Source organism: Euleptes europaea, chromosome 7 (genome assembly GCF_029931775.1).
Source record: "Euleptes europaea isolate rEulEur1 chromosome 7, rEulEur1.hap1, whole genome shotgun sequence".
Lineage (NCBI taxonomy): Eukaryota > Metazoa > Chordata > Lepidosauria > Squamata > Sphaerodactylidae > Euleptes > Euleptes europaea.
Window position 1 is genome coordinate 34,922,521 of NC_079318.1, and position 23,169 is coordinate 34,945,689.

General features: G+C 43.4%; 1 protein-coding gene across 4 annotated transcripts in view; it reads left to right on the forward strand.

The window, feature by feature from the left end:
• Positions 1–10,540: 10,540 nt before the first annotated feature.
• The window catches only part of LTBP1 (latent transforming growth factor beta binding protein 1), a 260,003-nt gene continuing 247,374 nt past the window's right edge, over positions 10,541–23,169 (forward strand). For 3 of the 4 annotated variants that reach the window (XM_056852320.1, XM_056852321.1, XM_056852322.1), the window contains exons 1-2: positions 10,979–10,995; positions 16,249–16,319. Coding sequence is in view for 1 of the 4 variants with exons in the window: in XM_056852318.1 (XP_056708296.1) it covers positions 10,541–10,995; positions 16,249–16,319 (526 nt within the window). In the remaining 3 variants the exon portion in view is untranslated. Of the gene's footprint in view, positions 10,996–16,248; positions 16,320–23,169 lie in introns of all 4 variants that reach the window. The other variant, XM_056852318.1, reaches the window with a different exon arrangement.

Genomic DNA, 23,169 nt, shown 5'->3' on the forward strand with positions numbered 1-23,169 from the left:
GAGCCACGTAAGTCCTAGGGAGACTTCTTAGACTGGAGGACATCTTCAAACTTTGCTCAGTGAAGTGAAAGGATAGGGGTAGGAACCACTCCACTAGTGCTAAAGCATTTTCACTAGGGACACCGAGAACAGTAATTTAATGTGTGTATGATTTGAAGGAAAGAGCCACATCAATTAAAACTCACTTTTGATTTTAAAACATGTTTCCCCCCTGCTGTCTCAGTTGTAATAACATTCAGAAGTACTGCACTTACCAAGTACTATTCTCATAAACATCACACGAGGATCTATGTTGGACTATATGACTTCAAACTGATGTCATGCTGGTGGTGTGATGTCACTTGCGGGTATTTGCTGAAAGTTATGGCGCACCATCGACATGCTGACGCTTAATTTTTTTTTACCCTGGTAGTCCAGCAGGCTGGCAGGCAACAGACAGGGAGACTTGGGAGGTCCCCCTGCTCCAGGAGCAAGCCTACTATCTCATCTGCTGATTTTATTGCTTTAATTTGTTGTAAGTCACTATGGGGAGTGAATCATAAAAAATTTGCATATATTGTAGATAATTTAATCTACCATTTGTAAGAATTGGTTCCCAAAGGCATTCTTAACATCAATTGTGAGCATTGCCTTACTCTAAAGATTGCAAATGCAAACATTACAAAAGAGGAAAGATCCCAGAGAATGCCTCCTCCTCCTATTTATCCCTAAAGCGACGCGTTTGACCCAGCAAGTTCCAGTCTATGAGAGTTAATGCCACAGATTCCCCTGAAGATGTCACATGACTCATTGGGCACAGTCCTGGAAAAGGCTAGCCACAATTAAAGAACTAATGTAGATTTGATTAAACTTGCTTAGTCGTGCAAATAACTGCTTGGATAAAGGGTCTACACTTAATCACTATTATCAAACCAAAAGCAGTGCCAAAAAGCAGCTTTTACCAAAGATGTCAAAATGGCAAATCTGCCTTTAAAATTACATTGTCTAGCGAGGAAAGGGAAGGAAGGAAAGAAGGAAAGAAAGAAAGATCATGTCTCAACTATAACCAGAGTTACACTGGACACTTTAAAGAAGTTATGCATGCAAGATTACAAACAGACAGGTCTCAGAGGTCCCTGCCATGCACAGAGTTGCACCTGGGAAGGGGCCATGGCTCAGTGGTAGAGGATCTGCTTGGTGTACAGAATGTCCCAGGTTCCATCCCTGGCATCTTCAGTTTAAAAAAAAAAATCTGGTAATAGGTGATGTGAAAGACCTCTGCTTGAGACCCTGGACAGCTGATTCCATTCTGAGTAGACAGTACTGACCTTGATGGACCCATGGTCTGATTCAGTATAAGGCAGCTTCACATGTTCACTTCAATGGTGGGAGAGCACAGAGAAGGCACTGAGCATTACCCAGGGGCACTTAGCACTAACACCCAAAGGGGAAGGCAAAGTACATAGCATGGGGCTAACATGACTCATTTCATAATGAAAGGCACCCAGGATGGAAGCTGCTGCCATGGGTGAAACAGAGCAGGTGTGTGTGGAGCGGCATCCTTCCCAAAAATGATGGATCTCCAGGGCGGCCCATTGGCTGGGCTGTCCCATCCCCCCCTTTCTCACTTTGTGGGAGGAAAACACCGAAGGGGCAAAACACCCAAGGCTCTAGCCTGCCGCACACTTCTCCCCAAGTGGGAATGGAACCAGGAGCCATGGCGGTGTCATCCCCGTGCCTTTCCACTACCCCATGCCTGTCTGTGCAATGGACTCTGCCGGCCCCATGGGGCTCGTGGTGATGTCAGGGCTACAGTGGGGTGCCTAACACCTACTGGCTTGCTTCCTTTGAACCTCCCCTCTTGGTCCATTGGTTAGGATGCTGGTCTTGGGTGTGAAGCCTGTGGGTTCATGCCCAGTCCTTGTCTTTTCTTGTATTTCTGTGTTTACTTTTTCAGGGGCAAGGTGTGTGTGGCTTGGAGCAGGCGTGGGTGCTTGTAGGCAGCATTTTTGCTGCTGGACAGACCCTTGATGGAGAAAGGGTATGTATCCTGTCCGCTGCATTGGTGCCTGTTCCCTATGGTTGGGGATGAGAATTGGGCCTCTGTTGGGGTTGTGCTTCCTACCATTTTTTCCCCCCAAAGGGGAAATTTGAGAGAAAAGTGTACATGGCCAAGTAATACAGTAAACAATATACATTCAGCTAGTATTCAGTATTTCATAGTTCAATGGCTATGTAATTGTTTTGCACATAAACTTTTCTAATAAATAACAGCACAATACAACCATTTATAGATCTGCTTGTGTTTTTAAAAAAAAAAAAAAAACACACACAACATTTCCAGGTCAGTCATTTTGTGTAACTGGGCACTGAGAATATGTTAGTCCTTGAAATGTTTCTGTTTTCAGAATGGTTTAGAGAAGACGTATACGTACAAAATCTTATTTTGCTCTGACAGTTACGTCAGCATTTCAAAAGGAAGCCAAATCCAGCCGGCCTGAAGTAAATAGCTGCATTGGATCTGGCAGTAATCCCTGATGCTGGATGGAATCATTAGATGCTGGCCAAGGATTTTCAGTTCTTTTAAAATTTAAGCAACAAACAAGATAATCCCTAAAGGCAACCTGTCCTGGCAGCTGTAAAGGGGGAAAGTGACACTCCAGCCTGTCAACATCTTTTCCTCTTTCAGCATTCAATTTTGCAGCCATTTAGCTATAACTTAATTGGCTTGTTGAAAACCCTGACATATGCTTTTTCTAAGGCTTGCATTTTTGTGCAGTGTATCCCACTGGGAAAACCACAAGACCCGTGGCAAAGAAAACTAGTTCAGACTAAGTTGTTTACCTTTATGCTGTTCAAAATCTTTGCTCTCTGTGGAGGGCTCTTGCATCATGTGTGAGACCCAGGGTTCTGGGTGCAGGCCCAAAGCCCAGGGTTAGGGTTGGCTGGTCCCTCTTTGCCACTGGCGGGAGATTTTTGGGGTGGAGCCTGAAGAGGGCAGGGTTTGGGGAGGGGAGGGACTTCAATGCCATAGAGTCCAATGCCAAAGCTGCCATTTTCTCCAGGTGAACTGATCTCTATCGGCTGGAAATCAGTTGTAATAGCAGATCTCCAGCTAGTACCTGGAGGTTGAGTAGTCAGAAAAATACCTCGTGCTGAAATGGTAGTGAGGAAATAAATAGAAACAGCACTGATGACTAACTGGAAATATAATCACATCACAAGGGTATGAAGCCACAGGCTTCACACCCAAGGCTTCACACCCAAGGGTAAGAAGTTGCCAAGAAGGCAAACAGCAAGGAAATAAACAATAAGGCTACAATGTATACAAAATGTATGGCACTCTGAAATAGTCCCGAAGTTATACATAACGGTACAAAGTCCTGGTACATAACCCACAGCGTGGTGTAGACTCTCTGCAAAAGGATTCTGCTCAACACCACACTGTGGGTTATGTACCCAGGACTTTTTTTTATAACTTTGGGACTATTTCAGAGTGTCGTACATTTTGTATACATTGTAGCCTTATTGTTTATTTCCTTGCTGTTTGCCTTCTTGGCAACTTCTTACCCCTTTGAAGTGATTATATTTCCAGTTAGTCATCAGTGCTGTTTTTTATTTCCTCAGTACCTGGAGGTTGGCAACCCTACCCAGGGTGCATGTCCACAGAGTCATGCGTTGGAGTGACGGTGCAGTTTGCTGCTGTCGGTTGCCGCTGTGAGGCTTGGCTGTCTTCCACCCCGCCTGTGGCCCTGGAGGCATGGCTAGCCCAATGGGGGCCATTTTTGCAACCCTTCAATGCGGCTCTATGAGCTGTACCATGGTTTTTGCTGGTGTAATTCCCAGCCCAAAAGGGCTCTAGGAGCTGTCTAACAGTGGCCCCGCCCCCTGGAACACCTCCTATTGGACCAGCGTGGGCCTCTGCGCTGGGGCACTCCACCACCGCAGAGGTGCTGGCGTAAGTGCCTTGGCTGCTGCCGTAAATGCTCCTTGCGTCAGCACAAGGGGCATTTATGCCGGCACTGGTGTCACACCACCTCCTGAACGTTTTTGCCCTCCCCCCTTTGGATTGCACTGTTAGTTAGGCAGGAATTCTGTAAGTTGGTTAAATCATTTTACACAAGTCTGCCCCTACATTAACATTCTATATTTCTATTACATTTGGTACAACATGAGATAGCATTTATTTAAAAACAACTGGTTTCTTCTTTGGAAGATGCAGGTGCTGCTTTCCATGCAATAAACCCAGCTGCTAAAAATAATGTGACTTCATTCTGAAACAGTTCAAAATAGCAGTAAAACAATCCCAAACATGCATTTATGCTGCTTTTGAGTGGTCAGCCCCTACCCTTTTTATAATTGAAAGGCATTATTTAAAATCTTTTTTGTTCCTGGAATGATCCCAGCAAGTATGCCCTAGAACTCTGGATAGATGTACAGTTGTGTTTTAATATTATACAGGCTTACTATAGATAATTGCCCTAGATAACAATTGCAGCAGACAATGAATCATAGTTTGGACAGACAGCTCAACTGAGCAGACAGATTTTTCCCCAGCTGAACTCCTGACTCTATTGTGGATAAACATAGCCACATATTTAGCCTATGGAAGTTACTCTGAGGATAATGAAGATGGCTCATTGATGTTGAGAAGAATTTTCCACTGTTCTTCATATGCAGAAAGTGTTTTGATGTGTACATGTAAAAACAGCTAATGATCACCAAGAGTTAGAAGGCATTCAACTAATACATGAACTAGTTTCAAGACTGGATAATGCTGAAAGATTTTTTTTTTTTTTATTGAGATATAGTTGGTGTTTAACAAGTGTTTTTGCTTTAATAATCAGTATAGTGCTCAATGTGGCCAGATATGAGGATGTTTTATCCAGGGCCTGGAGCCATGAACAGGTAAGACAGATCTTTCTACAGATCTTAGGAAAGCCCCAGGTTTGTGCAAAAATCTGATATATAAAAAACTAGCAACCAAACAAAACCATCCTAAAGATGGGAGACAGGTTAAAGGTTGGTTGGTTGGTGAATAGGAAGGAGAAAAGGGCGCAGGGAAAGCTGAAGATATGGGGGTTGCCAGAAGAAAAAAAGAGGGAATAGTGTAGGGAGTGGGAGACAGGGGAAAGTGAGATGTTTCCCACAAATATTTGTAGGTTCCCCCACTTTGGAACTGGGACCAGCACAACAGACAGCACTGCCAGCTTTCCCAGGGAGAGGCTTCTAGGGGACGGAAAGAAGGAAACAGATAAAGGTAAATGAACCTAGCTGTCCACTCTCATCATCTTCAGAGGCCCTGCTTCAGGTGGCGACCCAAGAAAGGACCTTCTTGGTTGTGGTGCTAGGGTCGCCAACCTCCAGGTGGTGGTTGAAGATCTCTCGGAATTACAACTGGTCTCTAGCCAACAGAGACCAGTTCCCATGGAGAAAATGGCTGCTTTGGACATTGGTCTCTATGGTATTATACCTTGCTGAAGCCCCTCCCCAGACTTCACCTCCAAAATCTCCAGGAATTTCCCAGCCCAGAGCTGGCAACCCTACATGGCACCCAAAACTTGGAACTCCTTCCCAAGGAAGATTCATCTGTCTTCCTCTATTGTTGTCTTCCACCAGTGTTTGTTTGGCATACCCCTGGTAACTATTACTAGCCCTCCTTCCTGGTTTTGGTGTAACGTGTATTTATGTTTTGATGTTTGCTGCCTTGGGGACTTTATTTCGATGGAAAAGCGGCTTAGAAATATTTTCAATAAATAAGTTAGCTGGTGGGTGGGAACGAGAGGAGGAGGCATGAAAAGGACAAAGGCTAGGGTGACTGTCGGGGGAAAGAAAGAGGAAATAGTAGAGGAAAGGAATATGAGATGCCCCTCCACAAGTCCTTACTGGTCCCCCATGTGTGTGTTCTAAAATCCATGCAAGGCTAATGGAACTTTACATTTTTTGAAACTGCAGTGACATAGCAGGAGATATGTTCCATCCTAAGAGCAGCACATTTTTGTATTCACCTGTTAGAAACATAGGGCTGGATTCTTCGATTAAGTCTTCCTCCAATGGAGAAAGGCCTCCCATGGCACAGAAAGACTTAGCAGAAGGAAACTGTATCCAATCCATAGATTTGTTGTGCTAGACCAACTTGCGAACCATCTCTATAATTGTGTTTCTTGATCTACAGTGAATAGGGGATAATCTAACCCCGTTTCCAATTCTAAAATTGCAAGCCTAAGAAAATCCTGCTAGCCTCAGTCTAGGGTTGCCATCATATTTCTGGCAGGGCTGCTTTGTGTTTAATATCTGAACAACAGGCAGAAATTCAGCATGTGAAAGATTATTATCATCATTATTTTATTTTCCTTTGTAGTCCTCCTTTCTCCTTGGGACCCAAAGTGGATTACAAGTATGATTTAAAAAAAACCTATCAGTAAGCATATTACAAGATATAATAACATTTGAATCTAACAGCAACGATTCCCAGTAAGACAAAAAATGCAGTTGGGCTGGGACAGTATTATATATCCAAGGTGGCCTAGGAAAGAGCTTGCCGGGAGAATTTCTGAATGTAACTTAGCTGTTAAAGGCATGACAAGTCTGCTAGAATGACCTAGTTCCAAGTAAAGGGAGCTAGGAAGTGGAGCTTAACATCACATATTCAACATTTTTTTAAATGTGATAAGAACACTGGTTTGTAATGCTACGTTAGCCTTCTTTTCTGTGACCATGGCCTATTTCTTATGAGGAAGAGGTATAGGACTGTTTTGTTTTGATAGTGTTTGAGGTTTGTTTGTTTTTCCCTTTTGGTGGATTATTTATTTTGGATATAGCGTTGTGCTGCTGGGTAGATTGGTTTGGAAAAGGTCTAGTGTTTTGTGATTGTATTGCAGCTTTTGTATTTATGATTATAAGCTGCCTGGAGCCCCTTGGAATGTAGAAAGGCAAGGATATAATTTTTTTAAATAAAAGCAGATAAGAAAATTGTGTCTAATTAGTACCACAGCAAATGGGGGGGGGTGTTATATGATTCACTGCTGTGTGTGTGTGTGTGTGGAAGGAGCCCAGTTGTATCACCTTGTACTTGCAACTTGGAGGGAGTTTTACCACTGCAGTGGAATTCGGTGGCAGGGCACACAGGGGTGCTTCTCAGGCGGGAACTGCTACATGGCACATGGTGCTGACTGAGAGACATCCTGCCTCTGCTGCCATCTTCCACAGAGTGGGCTTTTCTCTCTCCTCCTTTCACCCTGTAACAGCAACCAGTGGATCCTACCAGGAAACTGCCTCCCTGGCCACAAATAGAAATGAACTAGGCTAAGGTTTTTAAGACTTGTTCAAATACAATCAGCAGCAAACTTGCAGCTCCTGAATTTCCATCTTGGTGTAGGGTTCCCAGGTCCCATCCTGTACCCCTCGGCCATCGGCGAGGGATGAGGGATAGGGTAGCCAGATGCAGGATGGGAAACTCCAGGAGGATGGAGCCTGGGGAGGACAGGGATCTCAGAGGGATACCATGCCATAGAATCCACCCTCCAAAGCATCCTTTTTCTCCAGGCAAACTGGTGTCTGTAATCTGGAGAAGGACTGTAGAGTTTAGAGTTTGTTGGAGTCTGGCCCCACAATAGCTGGCTCTAACAGCAGTACCTATGGTTTTCTGCTGCTCCAAAGATTTACCAGACTACAGTTACTCTATTCTCTATGTGGAATGGAAGCCTTGCAAACTGATGGGGCTGCCGGCAAAAGTGGGGATACTGAGCCTAAGCACCTTCCGCTCTTCTACAGCTCATCTATTTAAAACTCTGCTCAAATATAAATAGATGTTTTAAATAGAGCAACTCCAGAGCTCTTCTACATCAACATTGTCCTTGGAAACATATTGATCTTGTTCAGGCCATTGGCTCTTCCCAGGAATGTTGGTGCTTTTGGGGAGACATCCAGCTGCTGTTGGACAGACATCCTTGACTATCAGTTTTCACTATCCCTAAAAAATCCCTGCACAGGGGAAAAAATGAGGCAAGTTTGGATTAAAAGTCCTCAAGCTGTCTCTTACTATTATAAACGGAGACTCCTTTGGATGACAAAACAACTTTCAGCCCCAACATATTTAAGAATGTTTATGGTTTCAGCTGCCAGTACGAATTCTTATCATTGGTCTAGAGCCAACAGATTACAGCTCAGAAGAACAGAGAGGGCAGGGTCAAATGGGCCCGTGAAGGAAGAACCCATATGTTCTTCTGCAAAAAAAAAAAAAAAAAAAAAGAACGAAGTAACAATGATAAATGCAATAAAATAACTAATCAGTTGCTCAGTGATTCCTGATGTAAGGAGGGTAACATGATACAGCTGCCTGTATTGGGGTTGGGTTATGGGGTCAGACGAAGGATAATTGACACTGCCTCCTGACCTAATTTAGGCATGTAAATTTGGAAGGACCTTGCACTTCCCCATTACTCTCCCCAAGAAATGCACTACTTCATCAGAATATCATCCATGTTTTATATCTTGATTCTAAAAATGTCGCCCTGAGACTAAGTCTGTAATTCTAACAGAAGGGAATAAGTACAAATGAACTCAATTAGATTTACTTCTGAATAAACATGCATAGAGTTAAAATGCAAGTCCTATAGAACAATCATATACAATATGTTTGCACTAAAGTAGCTCTGATTTTATTGGCTGATACATTCAACTTTTCTCAGGCCTGCAGTCTAAGGACACAGCCATTCACACCATGGCACATGTTTTTTCATGGATACGTGCATACAATGGGAGGGACGGAGGCATAATATTGTCTGATCTTGAAGCTAAGCAGGGCCAGTACTTGGAAGGGAGATCACCAAGGAGGACTCTGCAGTGGAAGGCAATGGCATACCATACTTTGCTTCTCACTTGCCACACACATGCACATACAATAAAAATATTTTTTACCCTGGTTTAATCATCATTCCCTCTTTAGGAGCTTCCGATTTGTGAGTTAACACAGAATCCTGAGCATCCTCATAAGATTATGCTTCCCAGAATACTTGGTGAGAAGCCCTACCGTTTTAACTGGTAAATTTATTTCTGCGGGGCACGTTGCTTACATCCCAAAACAACCTCAACCACGGAGTTGTTTGTACATTTTCCAAAATGTGCCTCCCCTTGGAAGCAGAACAAAGAAGATGCTCTTGGAAGGAGTACAGTGAGCTTACTGTGATGGGCTATCATTCTGATTAGCTTAATTTAGAATACCAGCTTTATTTTTAAGTTCCATATTGAAAATGGATGTTAGGGTCAGGCAATGGATGCTATTTTGTTGTTGTTACACGGACTAGTTTTGTATGCAACGTCTATTGTTAACACTTTCACAGTAAACTGCCCAGTCACGGTTGGTGGCTTGCAGCGCCATCTTAAGCAGAGGTCCATCCCAGTTAGGGTTGCCAGGTCCCTCTTCACCACTGGCAGGAGGTTTTTGGGATGGAGTCTGAGGAAAGCAGGGTTTGGGGAGGGACTTCAAGGCCACAGAGTCCAATGGCCAAAGCGGCCATTTTCTCCAGGCGAACTGATCTCGATCGGCTGGGGATCAATTGTAATAGCAGATCTCCAGCTAGTACCTGGAGGTTGGCAACCCTGATCCCAGTCCCTTGAAGACAATGTGCTTCAGGTGTAACTCTGCCCAGGACTGGAGTGTTAAGTTTCCCCTTGTAACAATAGACACAAATAATAATGTGAGCTATGTAACAATTCTTGGCAACATTACCTGACCCACTTTAACAAAAGTATTTTAAAATGGCCATTTATATACATTTTCTATTGTTGTGTTACAGGTGAGGGAAACAACTTCCGCTCTTTCTACGGGTTTCAAAAAGGCAAAGGCAGTGCCACTGAAACTTTCATCGTGAGATCACCCACGGCCGCCTCCGCCGACCTGCAGCAATTTTGCATTTGAAACTGGATTGCGGCGGGGACGGTCCGACCCCCTTTTCTCCCCTTCCCAATTAGGACCGGCTCCCTGACGTCATGCCTGCCGGGGATTGGCTGGGTACATCTGACACTCAAGAGGAGCCGTACACCCGCAGAAACTTTTTTTAAAAGACTTTTTTTTCAGCCCGAACTGGTTTAAATAGTATTCCTAACACATGCTTGTAGGCTATTTAGCATCTCGGGCAGCTTCAATCTCTTTTCCTTAAGGAAGGAGAGAAAAAGAAAGAGAAATCTGCCAGAAAACACCGTTCCCCCCCCCTTAGTTGCTGGTTGGAGTTAAGATCTCTTCCCCCCCCCCCAGCTTCCTCTGCTCTAACAATGTTTTGCTGCTCCGTGCAACAACTTTTTTGCTGAACTTGCCTCACGTGGTGGAAGGGAGCCCTGGAAGGCGGCGGATGGCAAACGAGGACCCGGTGCACTTTTTTGCCTAAAAGGAGAAGAACAACGAGCAGCATTCCAGGAACCAGCGCAAAGCAAAAGGAACTGACGCTCAACCCTTTGCAAAACCAGGACCTGTTTCCCCCACCACCACCACCACAACCCCTTTTGTTTGCACCGCGGGCTTTGCGGAATTCGCCCGGCCGGGGGGCTCCTTTCCGTTTGGGCAATGGCTTGGATCCAGTGGGGGCTCCTCCTGTGCGCGGGTCTCTTTTGCCCCCCGGCTCTGGGGGCTCCCCAGAACGGGAGGCTGAGGACGATCACCTACGTGCTGCGCCCCAGCCGGGCGGCCGCCTCCAGCAGCCGCCTGCAGAGCGGAGGGCAGCAGCCGCCGCGCGCCGCCTTCAACGTGGAGCTGAGCGCCCGCTACAGCCCCGGCACCCCCTTGGAGCGGAGCCGCAGGATGAGCCAAGCCGGCAGCAGCAGCAGCAGCAGCAGCAGCAGCCCCAGCGTGCAGCTCCGCCTGGGCCCCGCCGCGCAGCTCCAGCACGAGCCCGCCGCCTTCGGCAAAGCGGGCAAGCCCGGCGCGCGCCCCAGGCTCCAGCCGCGCGAGAGCAACAGCAGCGCCGCCGCCGCCGCCAGCGGGCAGGCTCACCCCCAACCCCAGCTGCAGCAGCTGCAGGGGTAAGGGGATGCCGGCCCTGTCTCCGGGCCTGGTGGCCGAAGCAGGGGAAAGGGGTTCAGTGCAATGCAGCGCAGGGGGCTTCTCACAAAACCGGGCCATTTATGCACGGGAGGTTTAGCCTGGGATTTAGGCCATTTATTCATGGAAGGTTTTGCATTGGATTTGCCACTCTTAGATGCACTTTCCCCCCATCCATATTCTCAAAACTCAACAATAAGCCGCCATGCAGAGTTTTGAGACTTCAGATGGGGAAAATGTGCATCTAGAGAGTGACAAATCCAATGCAAAACCTTCCATGAATAAATGGCCTGTGTGTGTGTGTGTGTGTGTGTGTGTTAAGTGCAGTCAAGTTGCTTCCGACTCATGGCGACCCTATGAATGAAAGTCCTCCAAAATGTCCTATCTTTGACAGCCCTGCTCAGATCCTGCAAATTGAAGGCTGTGGCTTCCTTTATTGAGTCAGTCCCTCTCTTGTTGGGTCTTCCTCTTTTCCTGCTGCCCTCCACTTTTCCTAGCATGACTGTCTTTTCCAGTGACCCTTGTTGTCTCATGACGTGACCAAAATACGATAGCCTCAGTTTAGTCGTTTTAGCTTCTAGGGTCAGTTCAGGCTTGATTTGATCTATAACTCACTGATTTGTTTTTTTGGCAGTCTACGGAATCCGTAACACTCTTCCCAACACCCCATTTCAAAGGAATCTATTTTCTTCCTATCAGCTTTCTTCACTGTCCAGCTTTCACACCCATACACAGTAATAGGGAATACGATGGCATGAATTAATCTAGTCCTGCTCTGTAGATGCACGTTTTCCCCATCCCAGTTCTCAAAACTATGCCCCCCTGCAGAGTTTTGAGAACTCAGATGGGGGAAATGCGCACCTAGAAAGCAGCGAATCCAAGTCAAAACCTCCCATGCATAAATGGCCCGCATGGCACTTCCACACATGCCAAATAATGCGCTTTCAATTAGGGGTGCCAACTGCCAGGTAGTAGCAGGAGATCTGCTAATTCAACTGATCTCCAGCAGATAGAGATCAGATCACCTGGAGAAAAATCACCGCTTTGGCAATTGGACTCGATGGCATTGAAGTCCTTCCCCTCCCAAACCCCGCCCTCTTCAGGCTCTGCCCCCAAAATCTCCCACTGGTTGAGAAGAGGGGCCTGGCAACCCTACTTTCAATCCACCTTCAATGCACTTCACCGCTGGATTTTACTGTGAGAAATGGCAACATCCATTTGCAAATGATCGCTAAAGTGGATTGAAAGTGCATTATTTGGTATGTGTGAAAGTGACCTTTTGCCACTCTAGATGTACATTTTCCCCATCCACATTCTCAAAGCTAAAACAAAATTAAGAGTTTTGAGAGTTCGGATGGGGAAAATGTTGCGTCTAGAGCAGGTGTTCTCAACAAGGGAGAAATCCCGGGGGGGGGGGATTTTAGGGTTCCAAGGGGGGAATTGCAACCACTATTCAGCAAAGTGTGATGTCTGTCGATTATGTACAATCTGTAAAATTGTAGTTTGTTTTTCTTGAGTTAGACTATCTTGGGAAGGGGGGAATTATATTCTGAACAATGGGGAAAGGGGGGAATGGAGTAAAAAAAGGTTGAGAACCACTGATCTAGAGAGTGGCAAATCCAAGGCAAAACCTCCCATGCATAAATGGCTTTACAGTGCATTCCTAAGGAGAGTTACTCCAGTCTAAGCCCACTGAAATGAGTAACTCTCTTTAGGAATGCACTGTAGCGCTTTAGTGAGTGCGCCCGCCCGCTGTAGTTTGAATAATAAAAGGCCAATCAGCTAGAGTGTTTTGTGCTAGTATCTTGCTTCATCAAAGGCGGGGGTTAGGGAGCTCTGAGGGTAGGCTAGGGACAAAACCCATCTGCCTGGCGTGCTAGCCGTGCTCTATATCTGGCTAAGTGTCTATGGGAGGATAGAGACAGGAAGCAATATGGCCTTGGTGATCTTGGATTGGTGCTAGGGTGCTTAAAGTGGCTTGATAAATTCCCAGGTTGCCCTGTTGTTCCAATAGACTGAGATGGGCCATGGTTGAGTTTGAACTTCTGAAGTAGGAGATGACAAGGGGGAAAAAACTCAAAAATCTTGATTTACCCTCAGATTTCTTCCAGTTATAGCTCTAGGAAGGGGTGCACAAAGATTAATATAATGTGAGGCCATTTTGAGTTGATTGTAGTTCCTGAAGAGGTAATAAACAGCATACAAAGTATGAGTCAATGCAGAAAGGAAGCCTCTTTTTGTATCTGCTCTGAGTAGATGTGCTACAAAAGAATCATTTATCTATTAAAATGATTGTTGTGGTATTTGACTGATCACGAGAAAGTATGCACCCCTATGAAGTAATAACTGCTCAAACTGTAAAATAAGTGATGCACTTAAATGGGAGAATCACCAATTAAAGAACTCTTAGTTGATTAATGTAAACTAAAACCAAACTTTTAGTCAAACTGATTAAACACATATATGATTTAGGAAGAAACAATGGTTTTGACCGTAGAAAGTCTACTATTCTTGTTTTTAGATGATGTCTACACATAGTAGACATATTTTAGAAGAGGCCTTTCCTCATATGTGGGAGACAAGGAAGAATCTCTCTTCTAAAGTGATGCCTACCATCATGGGTTTTATAAGTTCTTGTATTAAACATAATAATTTTAAAAAAACGATTACTGATCAATTAATCAGAAATACCTTTTTGTCAATTAAAAAGTGTTCTTCACTGGTCAACTGATGGGTGCAGCATTAGCCTTAGATATGAAATATATGTGAAATGCATATCCTCTGCACTGAGATTCTTCACTATTAATGCCTGATGAGATGATGGAGGCACTCTGGGCATGCTCAAAGGCCCTTTTTATTACTAATGTGTTCTGAGACTTGGTGTTAAAATAGGGCTATGATTTGACCTTCTTAGGCGCTGGTCATTATACGTGTTTCTGCCATTTCCCTACCTGTTTTTGTTTTAACTGTTAGTTGAGACACATTTGTGCAGTACCTGGGTAGTAATATGCCTTGTCAGGGCCCCATGTAATTTCATGCCTGCACATTATGATATCCTCACAAAGTCTCAAATTCAGTAACAGGTAGTAAAGCCCCTTGCACCCCTGCAGGTGTTCATATGAGACAGACTTTTAGGGAGGGGTAAAGTTGAAAGTAACTTGGCGGGTCTGCTTAGACTGTTGCAGATACATGAGAACAGGCCATAAGCAAAAAAGTTTAGAACTTCAGAACAAAATGGCTTGAGAATGGCTTCCCAATTACGTGTGACATTTTTGGTCAAATGGATTTCCCCACAGTGGTAAAACCATGGTAAACTAAATATTGACAATTTACTACAACTTCAAAATGTGTCACGTGAGATGTTCCACCTCACTTTTCATAGTAGTGGGTCTGGATATGATCTTGGTTAGTTCTTGGCTTCTGTTTGCCAAGCTAAGGTTGGGCCTGCATCAACCCTTGACAGTCCTGCTTTAACTATGGGGTTTTAAAAACATAAAAACCCTGCTGGATCAGACCAAATTCCATCAAGCCCAGCAGTCTGTTCACACAGTGGCCCAACCAGGTGCCTATAGGAAGCCCCCAAACAAGACGACTGCAGCAGCACCATCCTGCCTGCGTTCCACAGCACCTAAGATAATAGGCATGCTCCTCTGATCCTGGAGAGAGGATTTAGCTCAGTATGGCTGGATTCAGGGCCTAATCTTTGGGATGGTGACAAGAATGTTAACAGGAGAGACATTAATTTTGAATATTAGCACTCTTTCTCATGCTTTACAGGGATCAAATCACCAGTGATGCATGATCTGCATGTCTGTTTCCAGACAAAATTCAAAGTGCTGCAGGTGGTTTATTAATTTATTAATTTTTTAATTAGCTGCCTTTCTACCTTCCAGAACTCAGTCAGCTTACAGTATCAACAGAACAAAAGGCATAAAAATACATCAACTACATTAAAAACACAAATTAAAATCAGAATTTACCCTTGCCAACAAAATAGAAAAGATTAAACACCATCCTGAATGAATCCATCTTCTGCTGCCTTCTAAAGATTGAAAGTGGTTGTTCTGATAACTGTAATTTTTTAAAAAATTATTTTTAATAAAACAATTATCCCATCTTTCCACTCAGTTAAGGCCTTCATGATGGTGAAAACTTAAAAAGACATTAAAATCCACTTTAAAACAGCCATTAAAACATAAACAAGAAGGAGGGTCAATTAGGGAATGCAAAATGAAACAAAGAAGAATTAATTGGTTCTTACCTTCAAGGTCCTAAATAACATGGGGCCAGGATACTTGAAGGAGTCTCCTCTTGCTTGGTCTAATTTGCCGGATCAAGTCTTCTTGAGGTGTAGGTGGCAAACTGAGGTGTAGGTGGCAAACAGAGACAGAGCTTCTTTAGTGGTGGCCCCATGCCTTTGGGTTATCCTCCCACTTGAATCTTGCCTGGTGCCTACTTTATTGTTGTTTAGGTGCCAAGTCAAAACATTTTACTTTACCTAGGGTTTTAACTGAATGGTCTGCTTCTAACCCGAAGGATGTTTTATGAATTTCCGTTTAGGATGTTGTTTTAATGCTGTTTTTATCCCCATGGTGGGCAATTGCTTTGTTTTAATATTAATAATTTTGTGGTGGTTATTTTTATTTTTATGCTTTTACTTTGTGAACTTCCCCGAGCACATCTCTGTAGAGGTGGCATATACATTTTCTGAATAAATACAACAGCTATGAAGTAAGTGCCTTCAGGTTACGTTCAATGGAAATGAGGTCAACCCGGCTTTTAAAAAAAACCCTTGGCAGGCCAGGGAAGACCCATTTCCTTCTGACAGGAGCTTGAGGCAGGAGTGCTTAGAGAGCAATGTGTGTCTATTATTTAGAATCGTAATAATTGCCTTCCCTCAGGCTTGAAACTTTTCTCTCCTGCCTACTCCTAGCATTCATTACGACAAGCAGATGCCTGCTGGGTCTCTTGTCCTTTAGTCTGCTCCACATCTTTCCCGCCTTTTCAGCCCATCCCTCTTCCACAACCCTCTTTGCTTTGAGATGAGAAACAATATCTTTTGCAACAGCCTCATTCCCAGTGCAAAAAAACCCGCGTGTGCTATTGAACTGCCTGACAGCTGAGTCGAGAGAGCGCTGCACCTGGCTGGAGAATTACTGCTGTGTGAGGAAACTGTGATGGACTCTTTTCTTTCTCCCCCCCCCCCTGCCTTTTTTTTTAAACTGTTGCTCCAGGGTGAATGTCTGTGGAGGTCAGTGCTGTCATGGCTGGAGCAAAGCTCCCGGCTCTCAGAGGTGTACCAAACGTAAGTAGCCATTTGTGTGGTATATCATTCCTTCGGTGTCATTTCCACCCTCACTGTTTAAAAGCAGTTCTGCTCTTCTCATGGTCATTGGATAGCCTGAGGAATAGCCTGGATAGCCTGGTCATTGGATAGCAGGTGGCCATTGGATAGCCTGAGGAAAAGCTGTATTTCATTACAGATGTTGGTTGTTAGGACCATCCTCTTTCCATATCCAACTTTATACTGGGACACAGCAATGGCCGGTATCCTAATTTCATACTATGATTTTTGTCTATATAAGATGACAACCTCATATCATTAATAATTTTTACACCAAGCAGGTACTACCTACTTGTATCTTTTCTCACTATGAAGTATATCTTCCCCCACCCCACAGGCTTATCAGTTTTAAGATTTACAACAAATTATGAATGTATTTGATTTAAAATATTTATATCCCGCCTGTCTCCTGAGCACCTCAAGAACCAAGGCAGGTATCATATTATTAAAATGTTAATTTTGACCCAGAAATGCTCCACAAAAGGGTGAGAGTGCAGTATGGGCCTGCTGTACAGGTGAGTGCGGAGTGCAATAAAAGCATCAGCCTACAAAACGTTTTACTTGCCTACCTAGCAACTAGGAAAAGTGGAAGGCAGCAGGAAAAGAGGAAGGCCCAACAAGAGATGGATTGACTCTGTAAAGGAAGCCACAGCCCTCAGTTTGCAAGACCTGAGCAAGGCTGTTAAGGATAGGATGCTTTGGAGGAAATTGATTCATAGGGTCGCCCTGAGTCGGAAGTGACTTGCCAACTTGCCGGCACTTAACACACACACCCAGCAACTTGCTGGGAGTAACTGGGCAGCTTCTCTTCTTTTAAATCATGTCTGGCCAGATTATAGAGTAATAGCCCCATTTGCTTTCTTTATATGGCTGTTGGGTAAAGGACTTTGGCCAGAATTTTGGCCTCCCCCATCCCTTCTCTCCTAGTTAGAAGAGAAAGAGGTAGTAGCTTTGGTTGCTGTCTCATCTGCATTACCTTTAACTAGTGAGTCCCTGGGGATCTGATCCAGGTTGGCTGTGGAAGAGAAAGTACTATGGCTAGTGATTGTAGAGGGGCAGGCACTGAATGGTGGAGAAGGTTGGCTTGAGAGAAGATGAAAAAACTGCAGCGATGAGGAATGTTGCAGGCCGGGGAAAATGCAAGGTGTTGTTGTTTTCTTCCATCTGCACATTTTGGGGGGCATCTGTTGTGTTTAGGAATTTTAGCCATTCCTGCTTTAAATGCCATTGTATTACATGGTACATGCATGGTAGTTTCATCTGCTTTTGCCACAGCTCTGATAAGATTTGTAGCTTCACCCCTTCCCTGCCCCATTGCTTTTCTGTGTTTTTTAAATGTGTGTGCGTGTGTGAAGTCTCTTAAAGCTAAAATGGATAGGAGAAGGTGTGGGCAGATAGACTGCTGAAAGTTTCATTTGGAAGGAATGCAGGTAGAGGAAGTGGGCCCTGTTGTGCATTTCCTTAGACTCATAAATTTTAAAGGTAGCAGGAGACCCATCTTGATTTAGAGTAGAAAACCTTAATTCAGGCTCCAGCTGATCCCATGTGTTAGTGACATACCTCTGGCTCATAAGTGCTGGCAAAACATTGTGCTGCTATTTCTAAGCAAAAGATCAGGGCCATTTACACCCTTTATGTGTAATACTAAGCAGAGTTCCTCAAGTCTAAGCTTCGACTTGCATAGCTCCATAAGATTGCACTGTTAAAAAAAATCAGAATTCTGTTCCAAATTATGTGCTATGGAAAGCTGAATCTTGCAACCCATGTATGCATATGCAAATTAAAATAACTTGCACATGATACACACACACACACATTTATTTATTTATTTCAAATATTTATATACCTGTCTTTCTCCTGAGCATCTCAACCTCATACCACTTGCAGAACCCCCAGCCCTTTTGTCTCTCCAGCATTCTTCCTGGGATTACAAATTTTATTATGTTTGAAATACATGTCTTCTCTTAACAGCCCAAAGGGCCTGAAACTGGGGCTAACAAGAAAGAAAGAAAAGCTGAGATTCAGAGTGTGGTTTTGAACTGTATATCAAAGTCTAAACCTTTATGGGTTTGTGTGTACCTTCTCAGCCCTATGTAAGGGAAAATATGTGGCAAGTAAGAAAGAAGTGGTTGGCTGTGCTTATCAGGTGTTATTTCAGTTAGCATTTAAAGTGGCCCTTATGGTCTGGCTTCCAGATGTCTCATCTAGACTTTCATTTTGCATAGCATTAAAGAAACCCTTCTGTTTGTTTCCACATTTACATATGGAAGCAAATCCAGTAAATTCCAAATAGAATGTCTGGCTTGTGATTCAAATCGGAAGTATAAATATATAAAATATTTTTTATTGAGGACAAATTGTCATCTAGTGCATTTCATTTTGCCTCAGACAACAAATAACCCATCTTTAATGGGTAACAACCAGTGACTTTATGGATCTGAGCATCTGCCACTGATGCATACATTACTACAGCAATGCATTTGCATTTTGATGTGAATTCCTTAGGAAGATTCATGCTGAACATTTTATCCTTTGGACAGGAACCCCTGGCTCAAAATTTCCACTTCTTTTTTTCTTAAGCACTGAATGGCTTTTTGTGCATTAGATCTTCATAGTGGTTTCCCCTCCACTTCGACAGTACCTTTCAGATCTAGCCTCAAATGACAATGGCAGAGGGAAATGTAATTTTCCTGAGTACCACATTACTTAATAGATTTGTTTACATGATGTGGCAATTAATGCACTGAAAGGAATGGAGAATGCTGATCATTCAACATCTGAAGCTATTGTGAGCATAGCAGTTTTATTGTTTCAGCAAGTCAATAACAAGTTATCATAATAAACGTGCGCGTATTTTTCAATATTTTAGGGTTTGTAGAAAGTAGAGCAAACTAATGAATACTTCAAATTCCTTGTGAGACATAAAACTCCCAAACTGTTTACAGATGGAAACATTTAGATTAATAAGTGTTGCTGTGGGAAAGCCATAACTCATCCCTACAATTTGAATTAAAACTGGTTCTTGGTCCTAAATTACATGCTCGGTCTCTTGTCTTGGTCTCTGTTTTAGATGTGAGATAACGTTTTTATTCTTGGATTGTCTGCCCCAAATATTGGGGTAATATCAAGGCTTAGATTGCAGAACTTCTGTTACGGAGTTCTTGGACCAAATATTTAGTGTAGGTGGAGTGTTAACAGATATTTTCTCAGTGGATTAATTAGTGATTTAGTAATAGATAAAGTATTTTCTAAAAAAAACACATACTAGTGCCTTGAAAAAAGCTAGTTAATGCCAGTAGGAAACCATGCAATCTCTTTGATATGTTTGCCAAAGCCTTTCTTGAAAAGGCTGGGAAGAATGGCTGTGGGGGCTTTCTTACGGTTCTGTCTAATAGCATGTGGATGCTTGTGCCTAGAAGTCCAAGGTATTTTAACTTATAAAGGGAGGAGGGTTGCTGATTTGATAGTCTTTAAAAGGAGCAGCTGACCTGTTATTTTTAGGTATAACTACCGTAGTTGGGTTCTGTTATAAGGACAGTCTCTTCCTGGCTGTTTACCAAAAGAAGACAAGCACAATATCCAGAGGAGACTTGCTAATCTGAGGAGTATTTGCATGTGGACTACAGCAGCATGTAGCAGGGAAAGGAGACCACCTCAAGCTAGCCTGAGTAAGCACCAGAGTGTTTGGAATTTGGCCCATGATGCCGCAGCCAGGGAAGGAAAAAGAGTCTTTGGGGAGAATGCCACTGACCTCTTAAGCATAGCAGATATCCCTTGGGGATAAGGTAGGGTTGCCAGCCTCCAGGTACTAGCTGGAGATCTCCTGCTATTACAACTGATCTCCAGCCGATAGAGACCAGTTCACCTGGAGAAAATGGCTGCTTTGGCAATTGGACTCTATGGCATTGAAGTCCCTCCCCAAACCCCACCCTCCTCGGGATCTGCCCCCAAAACTTCCCACCAGTGGCAAAGAGAGACCTGGCAACCCTAGCATAAGGGCACTTTTGAGATAAAGACCAGCAGCCAATCACAAGTCATTTACCTACTTGCCCAGGGTTCCTCTGTTGTCTGCCATTTTCAGGTTTTCATCCCAGTTGCTGTTTTGCTGGAGTTTAGTTAAAGTTGGGCTCCACCTGCTGTTAGCTGGAGAAATGACTAAATAGTTCTCTTCGAAACACTTTGGTGTTGTTGATGTAATGTAAAAAAACTTTAGTTAATCCAGGAAAACCTACAGTAGATACTTTAACTCACCACAAGTCTAAAGACAAGCTTTTTGTTGTCTTGAGTTTATGACTACAATTTTGGGTGGCGAGATCTGAATCCAAAATAAGTAGTTAAAGTCCCAGCATTTGTAAAAAGTCCTTTTTTTCCTGAAACTGGAAGATAAAAGTCCATTTGAATGTATAGAAGTACCCCGTTCATCATAGATGATTCATTATATTTTGTTCTAACATTGATTTGATCAGAGACTGGATAAAGAGCCTGTGCTGTGTTCCAGTCATTCAGATTATACTCATGTGCATGCATGTGTGCACGTGCACATGCGCACTCTGCTGTAGTTATTTCATCCTCTGCATTAAACCATGGTGATTGGTTTATCAGTTTCTGCAAAGTTTAACCAGCTGATCCATACCTTTGGGTAATGGTGGCTTTCCCCAGATTGCTTCTATGATAAACTTCTAACATTTCAGAAATAATTTGTAGAACAGCCTCTTGCAAAATTATTCATTAATCCTGTTTATCAATGGACTCTAAACTTGGGTTAACACAGACTTTTGAGTGTCTTATTTTCTTTACTTGGACAGATATTAGCTGTTGGAAGGGGGCTTTTCGCTGGAAAACCGGCGTGGGGTGTTTCGTTAAAACCTCCTTTTCCTTGCTTAGTGCCAATCCAAGTTGGATTCCCCATGGTTGCTATATATGGAAGTTAAAGACAGTATCTCATGTAGTTGAGCTTGTGTCTGCAAAATCTCAAGGATTGTTAATCACCAGGCAGGTTCATCTTAGTGGTTGGTTCAGCTTATTCTAATATAACTCACTGCAGAGTTTATAAAGAGATACTGAGAATGGCAATAGTCATTAGAGAGCTGTTGCATAATAGGAGCATGAGGTCATTGTTGGGATCCAGCATAGTGATTCTTAAGTTTCTGTCACTAGAAATATTCCAGAGTACAGCAGTTGTTGTGTCCTGGGTAGCATTTACTTCACTAATGGATTTTGCCATTTTAAGAATAATTAGCAAAGATCCACAGAGTACAGTCTTCCGTATTGTGGTATATTGTCGTTTACAATCTGAATCCTTTTCTTCCCCCTGAGAAGTACAAGATTAGAAAGGCATTGCTTCTGCTTCATTCCTAGAGGTCATGTTTACACAACCATGGATGTCACTACAGGAATGCATCAGATGTTTTGAAATGAGCCAGCTAAGAATTCCAGCAATGACGCACACTTTTATTAGATGCGTATTTAGGAAAAGAATTCCCTTTGCCTTCACAGTTATGATAAGGGCAAAGCCTGTATGGAAGAAGATAGAAATGGTTGCAATCGTTCTTCCTTTAGTAATGTAAGAATTGTAAAAGCATTTCCCCCCCTGACGTTAAGTGTCCAAATGTAGACGTTTGTTTTCTTCCACTCATGAGATAATCCTCCATAGTCATTTGGATTTGGAACATGAATATTAATTTATTTCAAACATAATAATATGCTTTTATAAGGACATAAGAAAAGCCATGCTGGATCAGACCAAGGCCCACCAAGTCCAGCAGTCTGTTCACACAGTGGCAAACCAGGTGCCTCTAGGAAGCCTACAAACAAGACGACTGCAGCAGCACCATCCTGCCTGTCTGATCTGGGGAAGGACAGGAGTGTTGAGCATGTAGAGATTCTGTAAACAGTAAAGCTAATTGGGAAGAGACTGGAGATTCAAAGTGATCGAAAGAAGAGGAGGCTGACAAACAGGAACCTGTGGCAGGAACAGATGATTAAAATTTAAAAAAAGGGAAAAGGCCAAGGAAAAAGAGGAGCTAGGCTTTGGGCCAGAAGGTCTGTGTTCTGTTAACTGAAAGGGAGTGGACAGGCAGCTGCGTAGGCTGGGATGCTGAGAGCCAGGGAGGTTAAAAAATGCAACAGGCAGGTAGAGGTTCTGTTTCCCACACTGATTCGAGTTGTCAGACAGATCTCTCTTAAGTCTTTTTCTTATCTTTGTTTTGGTAGTATAATGCAGCTGAATTCATTTGCCTTAGATTTGCACTACTATAATAACAATAGCTTGGAGAAATTGATCTAGGTGATTTCACAAGGGGCTATTCAAACAAACACAGAGCTTGAATTTGAGGATCGGTCACACAGTGAAGTTCTTATCTATCCCTGCACAGCATTTATGTGTGACTGTAGCCCTACTCGATCCCTCAAAATAAATTTGGCTGTTTTTTTAATTCTGCAGAGGATGAGTTTTACCAGCAGAAAAAAATGAGTTGACGGAAGTGGGGTGGCGTGAGTGATTTCTACAAAACTCTTTCTATGCTGCACCCTACTGTGTTCCTAAGAGTCTCTCTTGGTCTTCAAGCACAGTTTTTCAGGAGGCTACAGAGGGAAGAGAAAAAGATCCATTCTACGAACTCCTTCCAATCATGGCTCATAGTATCTAAGTCAGCATGCATTACAGCATGCATTACAGCCCAGTTTATAAAAAAAACAAAAAAAAAAACAGAATCAGGACTTCCTGATTGCTCACTAGTCATCCTTGTGGGAGTGTGAACGTTGATGTTAGGCCTCTCTGCCTGAGCAACCATCTTTTTGGCTGTGCATTCAA